Source organism: Nuphar pumila, chromosome 12 (assembly GCF_984573655.1).
Source record: "Nuphar pumila chromosome 12, dmNupPumi1.hap1.1, whole genome shotgun sequence".
NCBI lineage: Eukaryota > Viridiplantae > Streptophyta > Magnoliopsida > Nymphaeales > Nymphaeaceae > Nuphar > Nuphar pumila.
In genome coordinates, this window is record NC_143260.1 from 60,291,242 (window position 1) to 60,309,806 (window position 18,565).

Consider the following 18,565-nt stretch of genomic DNA (forward strand, 5'->3'; position numbering starts at 1 on the left):
CCAGGCTAGAAAGATTTCATCCAGCCTTACGACTAAGGGCATCAGCAACAACATTTGCTTTCCCTGGATGGTACGAGATTGTAAATTCGTAGTCCTTGATGAACTCGAGCCACCTTCTTTGTCGCATATTAAGTTCCTTCTGAGAAAATAGATACTTCAAGCTCTTGTGATCAGTGAAGACTTCGAACTGCTCTCCATATAGATAATGTCTCCAAACCTTTAAAGCAAAAACCACCGCCGCCAACTCCAGGTCGTGCGTGGGGTAATTCCTCTCATGAATCTTCAGTTGTCGTGATGCATAGGCAATGACCTTGTCGTGCTGCATCAATACACACCCCAATCTAGTACCAGAAGCGTCCGTTTACACCACGAATCCCCCGCTTCCAGACGGTAAGGCTAACACTAGAGTTGTGGTAAGCTTAGCTTTAAGGGTTTGAAAACTTTTTTCACTTTTCTCATTCCATTCAAACTTTACCCCTTTTCGTAGAAGCTTTGTCATTGGCATAGCGATTCAGGAGAAGTCTTGGATGAATCGCCTATAGTAGCCAGCTAATCCTAGGAAGCTTCAAATTTCGCTGACATTCCTTGGTTGTGACCAATTCATCACAGCTTCAACCTTGGCGGGATCTACTGAAACTCCATCCTTCGAGACTACGTGTCCAAGGAACATGACTTCTTCAAGCCAAAATTTGCATTTCGAGAACTTGGCATATAACTGATGTGTCCGAAGGGTTTCTAAAACGATTTTCAGATGTTCTTTGTGTTTCTCCACATTTTCTGAGCATATCAGTATGTCATCAATGAAGATAATGACGAAGGAGTTCAGGTATGACCTGAATACCCGATTCATCAGGTCCATGAATGCCGCAGGAGCATTCGTGAGTCCAAATGGCATCACCACAAACTCAAAATGCCCATATCTGGTTCAAAATGCTGACTTTGGGATATCTTCATCTTTTATTCTCAACTGGTGATAACCTGACCTCAAATCAATTTTTGAAAAGACCTTTGCTCTTTTCAATTGATCAAATAGGTCCTCGATACGAGGTAGAGGGTATTTGTTCTTCACAGTTGCTTGGTTCAACATTCTATAGTCTATGCATAGTCTCATAGACCCGTCCTTCTTTTTCACGAACATGACTGGTGCTCCCCATGGAGACGTACTCGGTCGTACAAAACCACGCTCCATCAGTTCTTGCAACTGCTTCTTCAGTTCTTCCAACTCTACTGGTGCCATCCGATAAGGTGCTCTTGATATTGGCTTTGTACCCGACATTAGTTCAATCCCAAACTCGACTTCCTGCTGAGGAGGAAGTCCAGGAAGTTCTTCTGGGAATACATCGGCAAAATCGCGGACAATTTCCAATTCCTCTAGCCGAGTTAGTTTTGTTTCACCTCCGATCATACTAACCAGGAAAGCCATATCTCCCCGACGGAGATACTTTTGGGCTCTGAGGGTCGAAATAACCCTTTTCTTGATTCCAGGCTTTGCTAATCGAATTTCCACTTCCGGCATATCCGGTTGAGACAGAATTACTTTTCCTTCTCTACAGAGGACTCTAGCATAGTGTTCAAAGAGCAAATCCATACCCAGTATGACATCGTATTCGGTCATATCAAGTATGATTAGGTTGGCAGGTAAGTTGTGTTCTCCTAAAATAACTTCTACTTCTGGCATATAGTTCACACAAACCTCATTGAATCCTATAGGGTTATACACTACTAGTTCTTGATTCAATGATTATGTGGGGATTCTAAGTTGTTTTGCAAAATATAAAGAAATAAAGGAATGAGAAGCTCCACAGTCAAATAAGACAAGGGCAGCTTGGCCCGAAACAAGCACGGTACCTTGCACAAGGTCCCCCTTCTCCAGTTGGTCACCTGTAGTAGCATACACACGTCCAGCTACGCGTTGTGGAGCCGCCTGAGGTTGTGGTGGTGCACGATGTTGTTGTGGCTGTTGTCCTCCAGTGCCGCGTCGTGCATCATCGGCCAGCTTCTTCCGACACTCCTTAATGTAGTGCCCCATCTTTCCACAGTAGAGACATCCTCCTGTCTCACGGGGACATTGTTGTCCGGGGTGAAAGCGATTGCACTTCTGACACCTTTGATTTTGTCCTGGCATGTGTCGGGTACCTCCATCATGCCTTGGTTTCTTAGTTTGATGGTTGAAACGTTTTCCACCAAACCTCTTCTTGAACTCGGGTTTCTGAACCCCCGTTCTGTTCTTTTAAGACTTTTGCCCCTCCTTCCAGTCATCGTCGAGGAGAGTCGCAACCTGAATAACAAGGATAGTTGATAACTAGTCAACGTTTCTTGCTAGTCTAAGTGTTAATTTTGATAACTTAAATTAAGACTTGTATCACAAGGAATATAGTGATTTTACCTGAATGGCTTCGTCAAGGTTCTTTGGCCCTCGAGTATACAGACGGTTTCTCAAGCCCATCTTCAAGCCTCGAGCAAACTTCATTGCTCGATCTTCATCCGATGTATACACATTTGGGCAATAGCGTTCCAAACTGTGGAACTTAGTGATGTACTCGGCGAGGGACATCTCACCCTGTTGTAGGTCCAAGAACTCTTGCATCTTCTTCGCCCTCTCGTGCTTTGGAAAGTAGGCAGCATTAAAAACCTCTACGAACTCCGTCCAAGATACAGGACCATCCTGGAACTTGACTGCCCTGGTGGTTTCCCACCATTTTTCAGCATGATCCTTGAGACGATATGTCCCAAAGTCCACCCGACGCTCCTTGGGCACTTCCAGTACACGGAAGACACTTTCGATCTCCCGGATCCAACTCTCAACAGCTTCTGGATCCGTCTTTCCAGAGAAAGCAGGAGGATCCATGTCCATGAATTTCTTGTAGGACATAGTCCCACCGTTTGTACTCTTCTCATGGGCCACATGTTGTAGATTGTCACCCATCTGCTGCATTGTTGTAGCTTGCTGGCCTACTACTTCGGCCAGGTTATGTAGCGTTTCCATAATATCGTTGCAACGATTTGCTCAAGCCATCTATTTGAGCAAATAAAATTCATTATAACCTGAGCTATGATTTTGCGAATTAATCGTACGCACTCATATGTTTCTTGTTTCTATATTACAAAACAACTTTTCTACATACTTACAGAGTCATCGCGGTCGCTGGAAGAGCCAAGATCTCAAATTGTTCAGTCCTGCTCTGATACCAAAGCTGTAACGCCCCAACTTTTTATAGTGAAAATTTTAGAGTAAATTTTTTTTTTTTGAAATAGCGGAAGTGTGAAAAACATAAGTCAGGCGCATTACAGGGTAAAACAGAGAAGTACTAAACATACCATTCATTAATTGAAACATTAATGTCATTAATTACATCCCATAACAGAAATGTAAATCTACTAATCAGAGTTCAAACATAAAATACTGAATAAATGAGATCTCTTGGCTTTATCCAAAACGACACCCCGATGCTCCAATTAGTTGCTACCTGAAAAACAGTTAAAGCAGAAGGGTCAGACTCCCCTGTCTGCGTAAGAAGCATTATATTTATATGTGGTGCTCAGTGACCTGTGTACAAATATGTGCAAGTACTGCAGATATAACTAGCATGAAAGTTTATAACATTCTAAGAAGATGATTATGCTTTCTAATTCATGATACAGTGCAAAGGATGACTGAACTAGAAGTATATTTATCCACCTTAGTACAAGTTGTATATTCCACAAGTTTTATTAAAGTCAACTCAACAGAATGTAATTCTTTAGAGATAAGTTTCTAGTCAACTTAAATTATTTAATGCTTATCTTACTCTTACCCTGTGGGTACGCACAGGCATAGACCTCGTAGCGGAACGAGACCATACGGGGGTCTATTATTTAATAACCCGTATGACTAGCCGTATGGATATCCAAAGGGGATGGTTAGTGACCGAGAGAGAACTCTCCAGTGGCTAGAACAAAAATTAGGATGCACCCTGTACTTCTGCAGAAGACTTGGATCTACCACCTAGGACATACTGGTAGTCCTGGTCCCCTAACTTCGTGGAGTGGGGACCGGGTGAGACGCCTAGCTCTCACAAGAACAAGAATGTCCACAAAGCTTGTACCACCTACCCTCTCCAAGGTAGACCATGGGTCCAGTAACATACACCATCTTTCAGGTGTACCCAGAGCCCTGGGAAACCAGTAACATATACCATTTTCAGGTATACCCAGAATCCAACATATTTAATTTGTATATGTATACATTTTCATTCTTGTTTGTTTGGATCCAGTAACATACATCTTCTTTCAGATGTACCCAGAACCCTGGGAAACCAGTAACATATACCATCTTTCAGGTATACCCAGAATCCCATGTTTAATTTATGTGTATAAATTTTCATTCTTGTTTGTTTGGATCCAGTAACATACATCTTCTTTCAGATGTACCTAGAACCCTAGGAAACCAGTAACATATACCATCTTTGAGATATACCCAGAATCCCATATTTAGGTTATGTGTGCATATTTTTAATTTTATTTATTCTTATATGCAAGTCATTGCACCACAGGGGACTTTCAAAACCCCAACTCATACTCAGGTTGATCTTAGTATATGCACATTACCCATCGAATGCCCCAAAGGCACCAACCACAATTTCTCATAATTCTGGTTCAACTTTGTGTCGAGTACTTAAACATTCGGCATTTTCAGTTTTGTTTATGAGCTCGAGTGTACGTTCCGTACCCCCATTGGTTATGCCGCAACATGGCATTATCCAACTTTATCATGTGTGTTCTATGTAGTGGACATAATCCTAAAGTTCATATGTGAATCACATAGTTAGTTTACCATCGAAACTATTTCCTTTATAGATATTTCAGTTGCATTTCACCTAAAAAGTCTTTAGAAAACTTTTCTAAAAGAACCCTTCATGAAAATCATTTTAGAAAACTCTTTACTCAATTTTTCATGTTTATTAGTCGACCAATAGGCTCACCGGTCGACCAACCTTTTTGCTTCAAATCTTCTAAGCAAAACGTTAATTTTTATAAAATGAGTCGACAAAAAGTTTTATCAGTCGACCGGACAGAATGTCTGTTTTCTGAAAAACTTAGCAGCAGTCGACTGAAGATTTTATCAGTCGACTGAACAGAATATCAATTTTCTGTAAAATTTAGCAGCAGTCGACTGAAGGTTTTATCAGTCGACTGATAAAAAATGTCTATTTTCTGGAAATTTTAGCATCAGTCCACTGAAGGTTTTATCAGTCGACTGATCAGAAGATCAGTTTTCTAGAAAATTTTTAGCATCAGTCGACTGAAGGTTTTATCAGTCGACTGAACAGAATGTCAGTTTTCTGGAAAAATTTTAGCATCAGTCGACTGAAGGTTTTATCAGTCGACTGATCAGAAGATCAGTTTTCTGGAAAAATTTTAGCATCAGTCGACTGAAGGTTTTATCAGTCGACTGAACAGAATGTCAGTTTTCTAGAAAAAATTTAGCATCAGTCGACTGAAGGTTTGATCAGTCGACTGAACAGAATGTCTGTTTCCTGGAAATTTTAGCAGCAGTCGACTAAAGATTTTATCAGTCGACTGAACATATTATCAGTCGACTAATTTTGTCGTTTTTCTGTAACTTTTAAAAGGGTGTATCTTTTTATTTTTCAAACATTTTGATTATTCTAAATGGGTTGTTTTGCCACCCCTTTCATCCTCAATGTATGAAATTTTTCAACTATAAATATGAGTGCAATCGAATTACCCAATAAGAATGATATATCTTTATTTTACCATGATGTGAAATAGCAATCACGTATACATAACTTTAGACTTGATTAAAACCATTCAATCTACAAAATATGAAATGTATATTGAACAAGAAAATACAACCAAACAATAATTTCATGAATAATAATCCGAGGTACTTAAGGTTCCACGCCATTTGCCTACTTTATTTTTGTTTCGATCTTGAATCCGTCATGGCTAACACCCACACCAAAAGTATATGCATTTCTCTACATAGATTCGAACTGTAGGTTTTGATATGAGTACTACATATCACCAGGCATACACATAGGAACATAATGCCCTTATAAAGAACACCACAGTGCCCCAACGTTGGCCAAGGGTGAGAACCATGGGCTGAACCACTACATATTAACCTATTGGCGAGTAGGTGTTTCAACTCATGCCACCTGGGTTTCGAGACCCTAAATATACCTACATATAGGTGGTGCTTGTCGCGTAAACTCCATGATATTGCAACATAGATGTGCAACAAGGCATCGACCACTTACATACAAATAGCAATGCTCCTTACCTCTTTGGAGTTTCACGACGGCAAGGCTGCAACCCCTTCTCTTCGTTAGAGCGACACCCCACGTCGATAATGGATGTTCACGCGTTCAGCAAGGGAGGTCCACACAGTCCAACAATGGAGGTCGACCACCACCGTGAGAGAGAGAGAGAGAGAGATACGTCTAATGTAACTCCTTACCAAAAATCTCTCATTTAACTCCTCTATCTAGGGGGAAGTTACCAAATTTTCAAAGCATTAAATCTTCACCCAAATCTCACGTTTTTGGTGGGTGATGTCTATTTCCAACAATGCCCCCTCCTCTCTTTGGCATGATTTCCTCTAACTTCCCTCACTATTTGCTTTATGGGTACCCCTCTTCCATGTCACCTGGGATTCTCCTCAATCCTTGGTAGAGCTAAATGGAAAAGCCAAAAATTTAGGCTTAATATAATCCCACGTTTTTACCCTTTTAACCAAGGTAGAAAACATCACTTTCTTGTGAAAAAAAAAAAATTGTGCACAGGGGGTTTTGAATTGAGGTTGCAACTCTACAACCCTGTGCGTCCTACCATAACTCCACTTCACCACTTATTGTTTACTTTTGCGAAAATATTCTTTTTATGTCATATTGGGACGTTTTTCCTTGTTGATGGATTTCTTCCATTTCCAAGTGGATTTTTCACCCGTTGGTTTTAAACTTGCATTTGCTTACTTTAAATGTGCTTCGGATCTCACGCTATCATCCCGAAAGCATCGGGTTTCCTTACTTGGACTCGTGAACCAGGTCGGATCATCGGATCTCGCCAAGATCCGGATCCAAAACCACTTGTGAGAGTTTGTTATCGATTTCATTCTAGAAACCACAAGTCATAAAAATTGTACTGCCTAACTTAAAATCTTACTATTTCACATAACTGCTCCCTTTTATTCATTTAGAATTTCATAAATTTCACGGGTTTTATAGATTCGGTCTGCAAAGTCCCTCAAAATCTCTGTCAAATTATTGAATGGTCAGATTTTTGTCAGATTCTATCCATTTCAAAAATGCTCAAAATAGTATCTCGTATTTTTGCATTCTCCTCTGATTCCCTTGATGAAAAAATGATTTTTTTTATTTCATGGAAAGCCAAGACACAGGCCTACAACTTTGTAGTTGGGGACTTGATCTAATTTGGTCCACAGGGTCCTTCAAAACCCCCAACAAACTGTCAGACAAACGGATTTTTGTCAGTCTCTACCCAGTCCAAAATGCCCACGACAGTGTCCCGTATTTTCAAGTTTTCTCGTGATTCCCTCTATGAAAATTGATTTGTTTAATTCTGTAGAAAGATAAGACATAACTCTAAAACTTTTATGTTCAACGTTGTGTCTGAATATTTGTCTAAGTGTCAACAAAATATCAATCTTTCTTCTGTTGTTGGAAGTCATGGATTTAAATCATGTGTAAATATCTTGATTTAGATTTTCAAGTTTCTTTCCCGATTTCCTGATATTTTCTGCACATTAGCGCTTGCTGGCAGCACTTTAGTGCACACGTTTAAATAACATGATGATTTTATTATATACTTATGAAAAGAATGTTATGTATCGATGAATATGGCAAACAATTGAGATATCCATGACATATTCATGTTGCACATGGTTTTTGTAAGTGATTGACCTATGAAGGTTGCGATCAATGTTTCAATGCATGAATTGTCTATTGTTAATTGCATATGTCTGATATAGTTGCTCAATTAAGGAAAACTACAATGGCATGGTGGTACGATATTAAAGTTATGCATATAACACTCTTTTAGTGCTCTGTGAACACTTATGTTACGCATTGATTGCATGATGATTGCGTGTAAATGATTATTTCCATGTTCAGTGTTGGTTTGTATGTGCTTGTCTACAAAAACTAGCTAAATAAAAGCTATTTGATCTGCCATGAGCATGCGAAAGTTTAAAACTGAGCTTACAGCTTCGCAGAATGCTGATAGTGCCATATGAGCACTTATGAAATGTTAAAGTTGGGATATGCCATGTGATAGCATAACCCATGGGGTACGATACGTATACCCTAGCACAAAAACAAAAGCTAAGATAATGCATATACAAGTATTTGGTTCGGGTTTAAACCGAAAATGTTGAAAAGATGTATTAGTGTCTGTTGCACACTAAGTTAAGAAATGTGCATACACTGAGATCACCTCGAGTGTGGGTTGGGATTTTTGGAAATCCCTGGTGGTGCATTGACTCGCACACAAAAATAAAAAGAATGGAAAATATGCACATATAAAATAAATGTGGGATTCTGGATATACATGAAAGACAGTATATGTTACTGGTTTCCCAGGATACTAGGTATACCTGAAAACTGTATATGTTACTGGTTTTCCAAGGCTCTGAGTATGCCTGAAAGATAGTGTATGTTACTAGACCCAAGGTCTACCTTGGAGAGGGTAGATGATACAAGCTCTGTGGGACAATTTAGTTTTGTGAAAGCGAGACGTCTCACCCGGTTCCCAGTCCTCGGAGTCAAGGGGTCAGGACTACCAATGTGTCTTAGGTGGTAGATCTAAGTCTTCTGCAGAAGTTACAGGGTGCATCCTAATTCTAGTTCTAGCCATTGGGGAGTACTTTCTCGGTCATGAACCGTCCCCTTTGGACCTCTGTATGGCTAGTCATACAGGGTATTAATTAGAAAAGCATAACAAACCCCTGTGTGGTCTTGGTCCGCTACGATGTCAAATGTCTGTGTGTACCCACAGGGTAATTAACAAGAGAAAACATAAAGTTAAAGCATTTGTGAAAATCTTCAGATAAGTTGCATACTGCTTGATGTTACAATTGTTAGAATATGTTTGTGATTCATTCATGTGATGCTTAGCTCAGACCTGTTTTCCTTTACATGCAAATTGTGATAACCTAATTGTGATTCATAAATATGATGTGTCATACATTGATGTCTTTCATTTATGTAATAGATCATGGATTGCTTGGATTTAGTAACAGTACATTCTGAACTTGTTTAAATGTTGCTATTTATACCTAATCATGTTGCACATATATTTGTACACATGACACTACGCACATTCATATGGATATTATGCTTCTTACTCAGACGGGGTAGTCTGACCCCTTCTGAATTAATATTTTCAGGAAACAGATAAAGGCAAGCAATTGCGGTCGTCGCTGCGGACAGTGCCATGTGACCATATCTTATGTGGATGTCCTGAGGAACTTTGACTTTACTAAATTCATTAAGTTTGTAATTAATGACTTGTAAGATTTCAATGTAAGAGGTTATTGTTATTGCTTATGTACTATTACTTGTAAATCTCCTAAATAAATGGACTAAGGATTTAATAAAACATTTCCGCTGTTGTTTAAAAAAAAAATATTCCAAAAATTTCAAGTTAATTATTTGCGGTGTTACAACTATGGTATCAGATCTGGACAAGAATTTATGGTTCACGGCCTTTCAGTGACCCTGCAAGAGCTCTGTAAGTATATAGTATTTAAATTATGTTTTTATTGCCTAAACAAAATTATTTATTGTGTGAAAATTGAGAACCTAGATATATTGCTAGGAACATCATTTGATATATGTGGTAATCAAGATAATCTGGAGATGTATGTTATTTTATTATTCAAGTAGATGGCTTGAGGAGTTAGGTGTGACGATCACCTTGATTCACTAAACACCCTACTAAGGTTGTGACACAACAAGCAACCCCAATACCAAGTGAGGATGAATGATGAAGAATTTCTATATAGCAAATTAGAATGAATAAATTATCCAAGAATTTTGCCATTTACGTTCTTTGGGAATAAAGGTGAATGCTTTGGATTTGAATCTCGATTAAATGGTTATAAGTCTTAGCACTTAGGTTTGACTAATTTAAGTTCTTAAAGCCCTACACATAGATATATAAGTTTTGTTGGATGTGGACTTCACTCAATATATATATATATATATATATATATATATATATATATATATATATATATATATATATATATATATATATATATATACTGATCCTGAATCCAACACCAGACTTTAATCGAATCCTATCAGGAATATAGGATCTGATGAATCGAGATTAGATATGGGTTGAACCCTGAATCATGTATGAGCCAATTGATATCTTTAGGTCATATATCGCTTACTATTAAATAAAGGCTATGCCACTATGGATTCAGAAAAGGATTTTATATATATATCCTAAATAGGATTCTACATACTCTAACCGAGACACAAGGTTCAAATTTTAATTTGTTTTGAAGTTTTCATTTGGAATAACACACATGGAACAGTCTCTTGTATAGTGATAAGGATACCACATGGATGAGCATTATAAGATTTTGTATAAGACATTATTTATTAAAAAGGGACATGATTCTCTTTTTATAGTATTATAACTAAGGACGAAAATAATAATATATAATAAATCCCCTAGATTGGGTCTTTGAAATTTCTTGAGAGATTTTCATTGGATAATATACAAGGAAAAACCAAAATTTTAAAATACAAGAAAGATACTCCAGTCTAGTGGTTTAGTCCTTGTAACGAATTTCAGGGACGAAATTCCTTTTTAGAGAGAAAGGATGTAAAACCTATAAAATTTTGATAATTATCAAAATAAATAAATGTTAAAATTCTTCAAAATAAATACGATAACATGATATAGGGTCAATCCAAATGGATCTTGAATCCAAAAAAGATCAAATGGATCCAGTGTTTGGATTCGGATACGACATATGGATTTAGATTCAGGATAGATCCGAAATCCAATTAGAATCCAATTGGATCTTAATGAATCTAAATATGGTCAAACTTCAATCAAGATCCAAAAATGTAGTTAGAAAGTTCAGAAGATCTAAAATATAATTTTTGATCCAACTCATATTTGAGATTCATCAAAAAATGAATCATATATAAAAGAACTAATAAAGACCCATAACGCAACAAGAGGTGAAGTGGTGTTATGGTAAGAGGTATTGCCTAGTTATAAAGCAACCTGTGTTCAAATCTCATTAGCCATATACACGGATTTTAGAAAGTGGATGTGTGTTTTTATCAAAATGTCATTTTTTGGATTTCGACCAAACGTTAGAAGAAAATAAGAAGAGTAAGGTTGCAAGGATACGCAATGAAATATACAACAACGCATTGGTGAGGTTCGTTGCCTCTAAGGGAGGAGAACTCTGGTTTGAATCCCCTTATGCTTCAGAAGTTTTGCCAAAACGTCATTTTGTAAAACTCATCAAACTGTTAAAAGAGGATAAATGAATTAACGTTGCAAAAATATGCAACGAAACAAGCAATAGCGCACTAGTGGGGCTCGTTACCCCTTAGGGAAGAGAACCCTGGTTCGAATCCCCCTATGCGTCAGGATATTTTGCTAAGAATACCTTTATAAAAAAAATTGAAATTTAAACTGTGTAATAACTCCTCCATTAAGAAGACCTTAAAGGGGAAACTCATTTTTTTGGAAAGAAGGTAGAATGAATGGACGTTCTTGGAAACCCAACTGTTCAAATGGGAAGGGCCCCTTCCCACGATTTTTGAAATAGGAAGGGAGAGGTTTCAAAACAAGGGAAATAAGAAGCTTCCCAAATTTTAAAATTGGAGGGGGAGTTTCAAGACCTCAATTAAGGATTTTGAAAAATCCGCCAAACGTCTACAAGAGGTCAAATGAAATTTTGTTACAAGGATATGCAACAAAATTGAATATGGCGCATTGGTGGGGCTCATTACCCCTTAGGGAGGAGGACTCCGGTGCAAATCCTCATGTGTGCCAGATTCTTTTTGTCAAAGAAATCCAACTCAAATCATCTTAACTTTTTGTAACTCCTTAATTAAATCTGTGTTAAAGAGGTAAGCACGGTTTCAAGAAGGAGGCTAGGTAGTTTTCCCTAAAAAAAAACCCAACAAAAATCGTTGGGAAGTGGAATTGTTTTGGGAAAGACCTCCACCCCCTACGAAATTTGAAATGAATGGGGAAGATTACAAGAAGGCTTCAATGAGGGTGGCAGTTTCAAGAAAGAAAAAAAATGGAAGGTTGAGAGGGGTTTACAATAAAATGATTTTTTTGAACTCACCTCCCTCCCTCTTTCACGTCTTCTCCATTTTCGCCACTGCCATCATCATTTTCCTCTCTCACATTTTCTTCTCCCAGCCATTTGACCATCATCATCATCCCTCTTTCATGTTTCCTCTACTTCCGTTTTCTGTCACTACCATCTCCTTCCTCTCAGTTGCTTGAGGAAGCCGGGCCGAATAGAGCAAGGGGGAGCAAGGGGGAGCAAGGGCTACTATTCTGCCGATTTTGTTGATTCGTATCTTCAACAAGGTAAGGGCATGCTCTCTCTATATATGTGCGCAGGGCCATGGGACACCTATATGTATTAGACTACTCGGATGTATGTACCATGATACATATAAAACTTTAAGCCTGTTTTACCAGAGTGTAATGGTGTATATATATGTCCTTTGGAAAATATATTGAAATCTATGCATGTCATATAAACTGGGTTAGCATATTACCTACGCATATATATTTTATCACAAATCTACACATTTCTGGATATTTGATGTATTTCGAACTGGTGTAGTGATGTAGCTTAATAGATTATCGTATTTCATATGCATATAGTCATTATAACAAACTTGCATAGTGATTCCATGTTAACTAGGTGAAGGCACATGTATGATCAATAGATCTGCACATAGTCACCACATCGAGATATCCTATTCCAGCATATAAACAACTCATGTAATTGTTGCAGCCATTTTTAGCTAGATGAGATAGATCTGATCATATTCACAGACTACATTGAAATAGCATCCTTCCACATACACATGATTTATATATAGATCATATCTTAACATGTTTACATGACGGGTTAGATGGGGGATTTTGTGGTTGTGCAGATCAAATTTCACGATTTGCACACACACACCATCGAAACAGTCAAAAAGTAGTTTCAGGTTGCTGCTCTTATGCGGGTGCCACCACACAACACCATCCGGGTATTTGCAGACAGGGTCTGCCCAACCCCAACCTGCACCTTGTCTGGGTACGCAGTAGCACACTGCAGCCATACAGGTGCTGCATGCAGGGGTCTAATGAACCCTGACCCTCTGCTTCTTAACTGGTGCTTTACGACCATGATAGTGGGAGCTGGTTATTTTTTTTAATGTGTGGCTGAGATTTCTTCTTGTTTAATAACCTGGGTTAAGTTAGGAAATAAAACAATTAGTAGGTAGTTCAGTGTGTACAATTTTTCCTTGGTGATACCGGCAAGTACCCTATTGAGGTAGGTGAAAGGTCTATTGAGATTATATTTCAACTATTTCATATACCAAAACCATGCTGAAATATATGTGAATTCACTATGAGTATGATTCTGTCAAGAAACGAGTTCCCTGATTCTAGAGTCACCAGAGGTGACTCCAAAGAATCGACTGTATCGACCTCGATACTAGTCAGATTTTGGTGTTCTTAGACTTTCTAGAAAGCTAAGAAAGTCTACAACTTTGTAGTTTAGTACTTGACCTAATTCAGTCTGCAGGGTCCTTCAAAATCTCTGTCAAATAGTTGAATGGTCATATTTTTGTCAGTCCCTGTCCAGTAAAAAAATGCTCAGGATAGTGTCTCATATTTTCGCATTCTCTCCCGATTCCCTAGATGAAAAATTGAATTTTTTATTCTATAGAAAGCCAAGATACAGGCCTACAACTTTGTAGTTGAGGACTTGATCTGATTCGGTCCACAGAGTCCTTCAAAATCCCAGACAAACTATCGGACAATCAGATTTTTGTCAGCCCTACCCAGTCTAGAATGCCTGGGATAGTGTCCTGTATTTTCGAGTTTTCTCCTGATTTCCTCTATGAAAAATCGATTTGTTTGATTCTATGAAAAAATAAAACATAACTCTAAAACTTTTATGTTCAACATCGTGTCTGGATCTTTGTCTAAGTGTCAACAAACTATCAATCTTTCTTCTATTGTTGGAAGTCATGCATTTAAAGCATGTGTAAATATCCTGATTTAGATTTTCAAGTTTCTTTCCCAATTTCCTGATATTTTCTGCACATTAGCGCGCTGGCAGCACTTTAGTGCACATCTTTAAATAACATGATGATTTTATTATATGCTTATGAAAAGAATGTTATGTATCGATGAATGTGGCAAACGATTGAGATATCCATGATATATTCATGTTGCATATGGTTTTTTTAAGTGATTGACCTATAAAGGTTGCGACCAGTGTTTCAATGCATGAACTGTCTATTCTTAATTGCATATGTGTGATATAGTTGCTCAATTAAGGAAAACTATAATGGCATGGTGGTACGATATTAAAGTTATGTATACAACACTCTTTTAGTGCTCTTTGAGCACTTATGATACGCATTGATTGCGTGATCATTGCGTGTAAATGATTATTTCCATGTCCAGTGTGAGTTTGTATGTGCTTGTTTGCAAAAACTAGCTAAGTAAAAGGCATTTGACCTGCCATGAGCATGTGAAAGTTTAAAACTGAGCTTATAGCTTTGCAGAATGTTGATAGTGCTATACGAGCACCTATGAAATGTTAAAGTTGAGATATGCCATGTGGTAGCATAACCCATGGAATACGATACGTATACCCTAGCACAAAACAAAAGCTAAGATAATGCATATACAAGTACTCGGCTCGGGTTTGAACCAAAATGTTGAAAAGATCTATTAGTGCATATTGCACACTAAGTTAAGAAATGTGCATACATTGAGATCACCCCGAGTGTGGGTTGGGATTTTTGGAAATCCCTGGTGGTTCGCACACAAAAACAAAAAGAATGAAAATCTGCACATATAAAATAAATGTGGGATTTTGGGTATACCTGAAAGATGATATATGTTATTGGTTTTCTGGGATACTGGGTATACCTGAAAATGGTATATGTTACTGGTTTCCCAAGGCTCTGGGTACACCTGAAAGACGATGTATGTTACTGGACCCAAGGTCAACCTTGGAGAGGGTAGATGGTACAAGCTTCGTGGGATAGTTTAGTTTTGTGAGAACGAGACATCTCACCCGGTCCCCAGTCCTCAGAGTTATGGGGGTCAGGACTACCAATGTGTCTTAGGTGGTAGATCCAAGTCTTCTGCAAAAGTTATAGGGTGCATCCTAATTCTAGTTCTAGCCATTGGGGAGTACTGTCTCGGTTGTGAATCATCCCCTTTGGACCTCTGTACGGCTAGTCATATGGGGTATTAATTGAAAAATCATAACAAACCCTCGTGTGGTCTCGGTTTGCTACTATGTTGAATGTTTGTACGTACCCACAGGGTAATTAACAAGAGAAAACATAAAGTTAGAGCATTTCTGAAAATCTTCAAGTAAGTTGCATACTGCTTGATGTTACAATTATTAGAATATGTTTGTGATTCATTCATGTGATGCTTAGCTCAGACCTTTTTTTCTTTACATGCAAATTGTGATAACCTAAGTGTGATTCATAAATATGATGTGTCATACATTGATGTCTTTCATTTATGTAATAGATCATGGAATGCTTGGATTTAGTAACAGTACATTCTGAACTTGTTTAAATGTTGTTATTTATACCTAATCGTGTTGTACATATATTTGTACACATGACACTATGCACATTCATATGGATATTATGCTTCTTACTCAGATGGGGTAGTCTGACCCCTTCTGAATTAATATTTTCAGGAAACATATAAAGGTGAGCAATTGCGGTCGTCGCTGCGGACAGTGCCATGTGACCATATCTTCTGTGGATGTCCCGAGGAACTCTGACTTTACTAAATTCATTAAGTTTGTAATTAATGACTTGTAAGATTTCAATGTAAGAGGTTACTGTTATTGCTTCTGTACTATTACTTATAACCCTCCTAAATAAATGGACTAAGTATTTAATAAAACATTTCTGGTGTTGTTTAAAAAAAAATTATTCCAAAATTTTTAAGTTAATTATTTGGGGCGTTACGGTAGAACTATCATTTTCTTGCTTGGTTTTTCAAAACCTCTATCTCGTCCTACATTTTGGATCTATGAATCCCCCCACTAGTACCAGAAGTTATAAGCTTGGGTATATCAATGGTAGACTAAGGAAACTAAGAACTCACTTGCAGTATCAGGAACCATAGTTTTGGTATATTGCGAAAGGTTTGGTAAGGAAAAAATTCCTTCCCATTAGAACCTATTTAGAGTGACCTCACAGACCTGTGGAGCTTTCGAAGAGATCTTTGAAGCCTATTTTTCAAAAGCTTGATTTGTGCGTTGTGTGATTGGTGTGGACTCTTGTTTGTGTTTAAATTTCAGACCATGGTTCAAAAGAAGGATTCCAATATGGATCCTCTTAAGAACTCAATCTCATATGATTCATAACAGGGTTTCAAAAACCCCAACCCACACAACCAAATTGAATTCATAACCCAAGATTCACCTATAAACCCTGAAACTGAGGGGCACCAGGGAGCTTTGAGCCCTTTTGGGTGGTAGTTCACAACTAGGAGCAATGGTGATTTTTTCACTTGCAGAGTATTCTATTGGCAAACACGATGAGGAAGATATATCCAAAAGACGAGGAAGTAGATGTTGTCTATTATGAGGAAACCCAAAAAAAAAAAAAGGGGTAGCTCAAGAATTCCAAAGCGAATCCATTTTGAAAGAAGTAGAAAATTTCAATGCTGCCCTAATAATATTAATGCAAGAAATACAATAGAAATTCATAGAAAATGCGGCTAGATTGAGAAGTTACAAGTAGGTCTACAAATAGAAGAGTCAGACTGTGTCCATTAGAAAAGTTCAATCCTTCATAATCTTAGAGATAGTGGTCCCGACGACCAAAGCCATGTCATTTCACTCTATTGAGTATGAAGAGCGGGTCTGAAACTTAGAATAATAATTGAAAAATGTGTCCTAATAGATGAAAGGAACAAAGGGAGAAAGAAAACCTTATGAAATCCAAGATTTTGTCCTAACTACAAGGATCTCACCTCTCAAAAGTTTGTTAAATTCAATGGGACAAAAAATTCTCAAACTCATGTTACCCTATTTCTGGATACCTGTTCAAACTATTTGAAGAACGATCGGTCCTTGATTCGATGGTTCCCGAGGAGTCTTGAAGGTGAAGCTCTATCTTGGTTTTTACTTTGAATGTCCATCATATAAGGCAGTTTCAAACCCTTATGAACTTGTTCATTGATCAATTCTAATTCAAGGTGGATGCCCTATCGATGATGATCAATCAACTCTACGATCTTGGGCAAAAGAATGATGAGGACGCCCAAGATTTCATCAATAGGTGAAGATCAGTGTATCATCACATCACATGAAGGACAATACAAAATTTTAGAAACTTGTTAAATACAAAAGTTTACTACTTAGGTTAGACTTCTCTTGATTACAAGGATAATTGGAAATATTTTTATTAAAAGTCTTGAAGGATGAGTGAAGCTTTTTTTCCTTTTCTTGGTTGAATAATTTTCTTTTACTTTCTTCTCATTTGTTGTCATGTGGGAAAGGTTTTCTTGTCTTGTACATTCACCAAGATTCCTTCATAATATTGAATCTTTCCTCTATATCATGTGGGCTCAACTTAACATGTGGGCTGGTGTGGCCCACCTCAATGTATGGGTTGGTGTGTTGTGGATCTAATGCATCAACACCTGGATCCAGTTCAATCTTCACATGTAATAATTTTTTTCCCTTGTTTTTTAATTTCAACGACAAACCTTTTTACAACTTCAATCTTAATTATAAAAGACCTCAGAGTAAAATTGTCATATATTCACATAATCCTATATCAAAGACCTGCCAGTAAAATTGTCATATATTCACTTGAATCATAGTTACCGACAATTATGAATTAGCATGATAGAAGATGCCCAACAGGTACACATTCTACAAACCACTCATGTGCCTCTATATATGTGCATGCAAAGACAAATTCTCGTGAGATTTTGACAATCTTATCATTTCACCTCTACCCTTCAGCATCTGAGACACACCAACCCTGATCAGGACCTAGCTAACCTACGTCTACAATCAAGGGTGGGACTACAAGTGCTCCCTTTTTTTTTCCTTTAACATGGTCACAAACCTATCATCCTGGATGCAGGAAAGAGTAAAAAGAGATGCATGGGCAGGGCATGGTTAGGTTACAATCAAGTAACACCTCCGACCAAATAGCTCACCATATGCAACGACTTTTTGTCTCAAAATAATAGATTGAGTACAACAGTACAACCAAGTGACTGAGTGCAAATTACTTTTTTTATCTTGGCT

General features: G+C 37.8%; 1 protein-coding gene across 1 annotated transcript; it reads right to left on the reverse strand.

Moving 5' to 3' along the window:
- Window positions 1–2,230: 2,230 nt before the first annotated feature.
- LOC149820963 (uncharacterized) lies at window positions 2,231–2,848 on the reverse strand. Its single transcript, XM_089981871.1, has 3 exons — window positions 2,722–2,848; window positions 2,387–2,676; window positions 2,231–2,278 (listed from the first exon to the last, which is right to left on the reverse strand). Exons 1-3 carry the CDS (start codon window positions 2,846–2,848, stop codon window positions 2,231–2,233), a joined length of 465 nt encoding a protein of 154 aa, XP_089837997.1.
- Window positions 2,849–18,565: the final 15,717 nt, after the last annotated feature.

Bases quoted from the DNA above. Each gene is read 5' to 3' on its own strand.
- LOC149820963 (XM_089981871.1), bottom strand. From the start codon at position 2,848: ATGGATCCTCCTGCTTTCTCTGGAAAGACGGATCCAGAAGCTGTTGAG. The intron at 2,677-2,721 runs GTCTCAAGGATC...CCACCAGGGCAG, and splicing joins GGTGGACTTTGGGACATATC to TCAAGTTCCAGGATGGTCCT. The intron at 2,279-2,386 runs GTAAAATCACTA...CTTGTTATTCAG, and splicing joins ACCTTGACGAAGCCATTCAG to GTTGCGACTCTCCTCGACGA.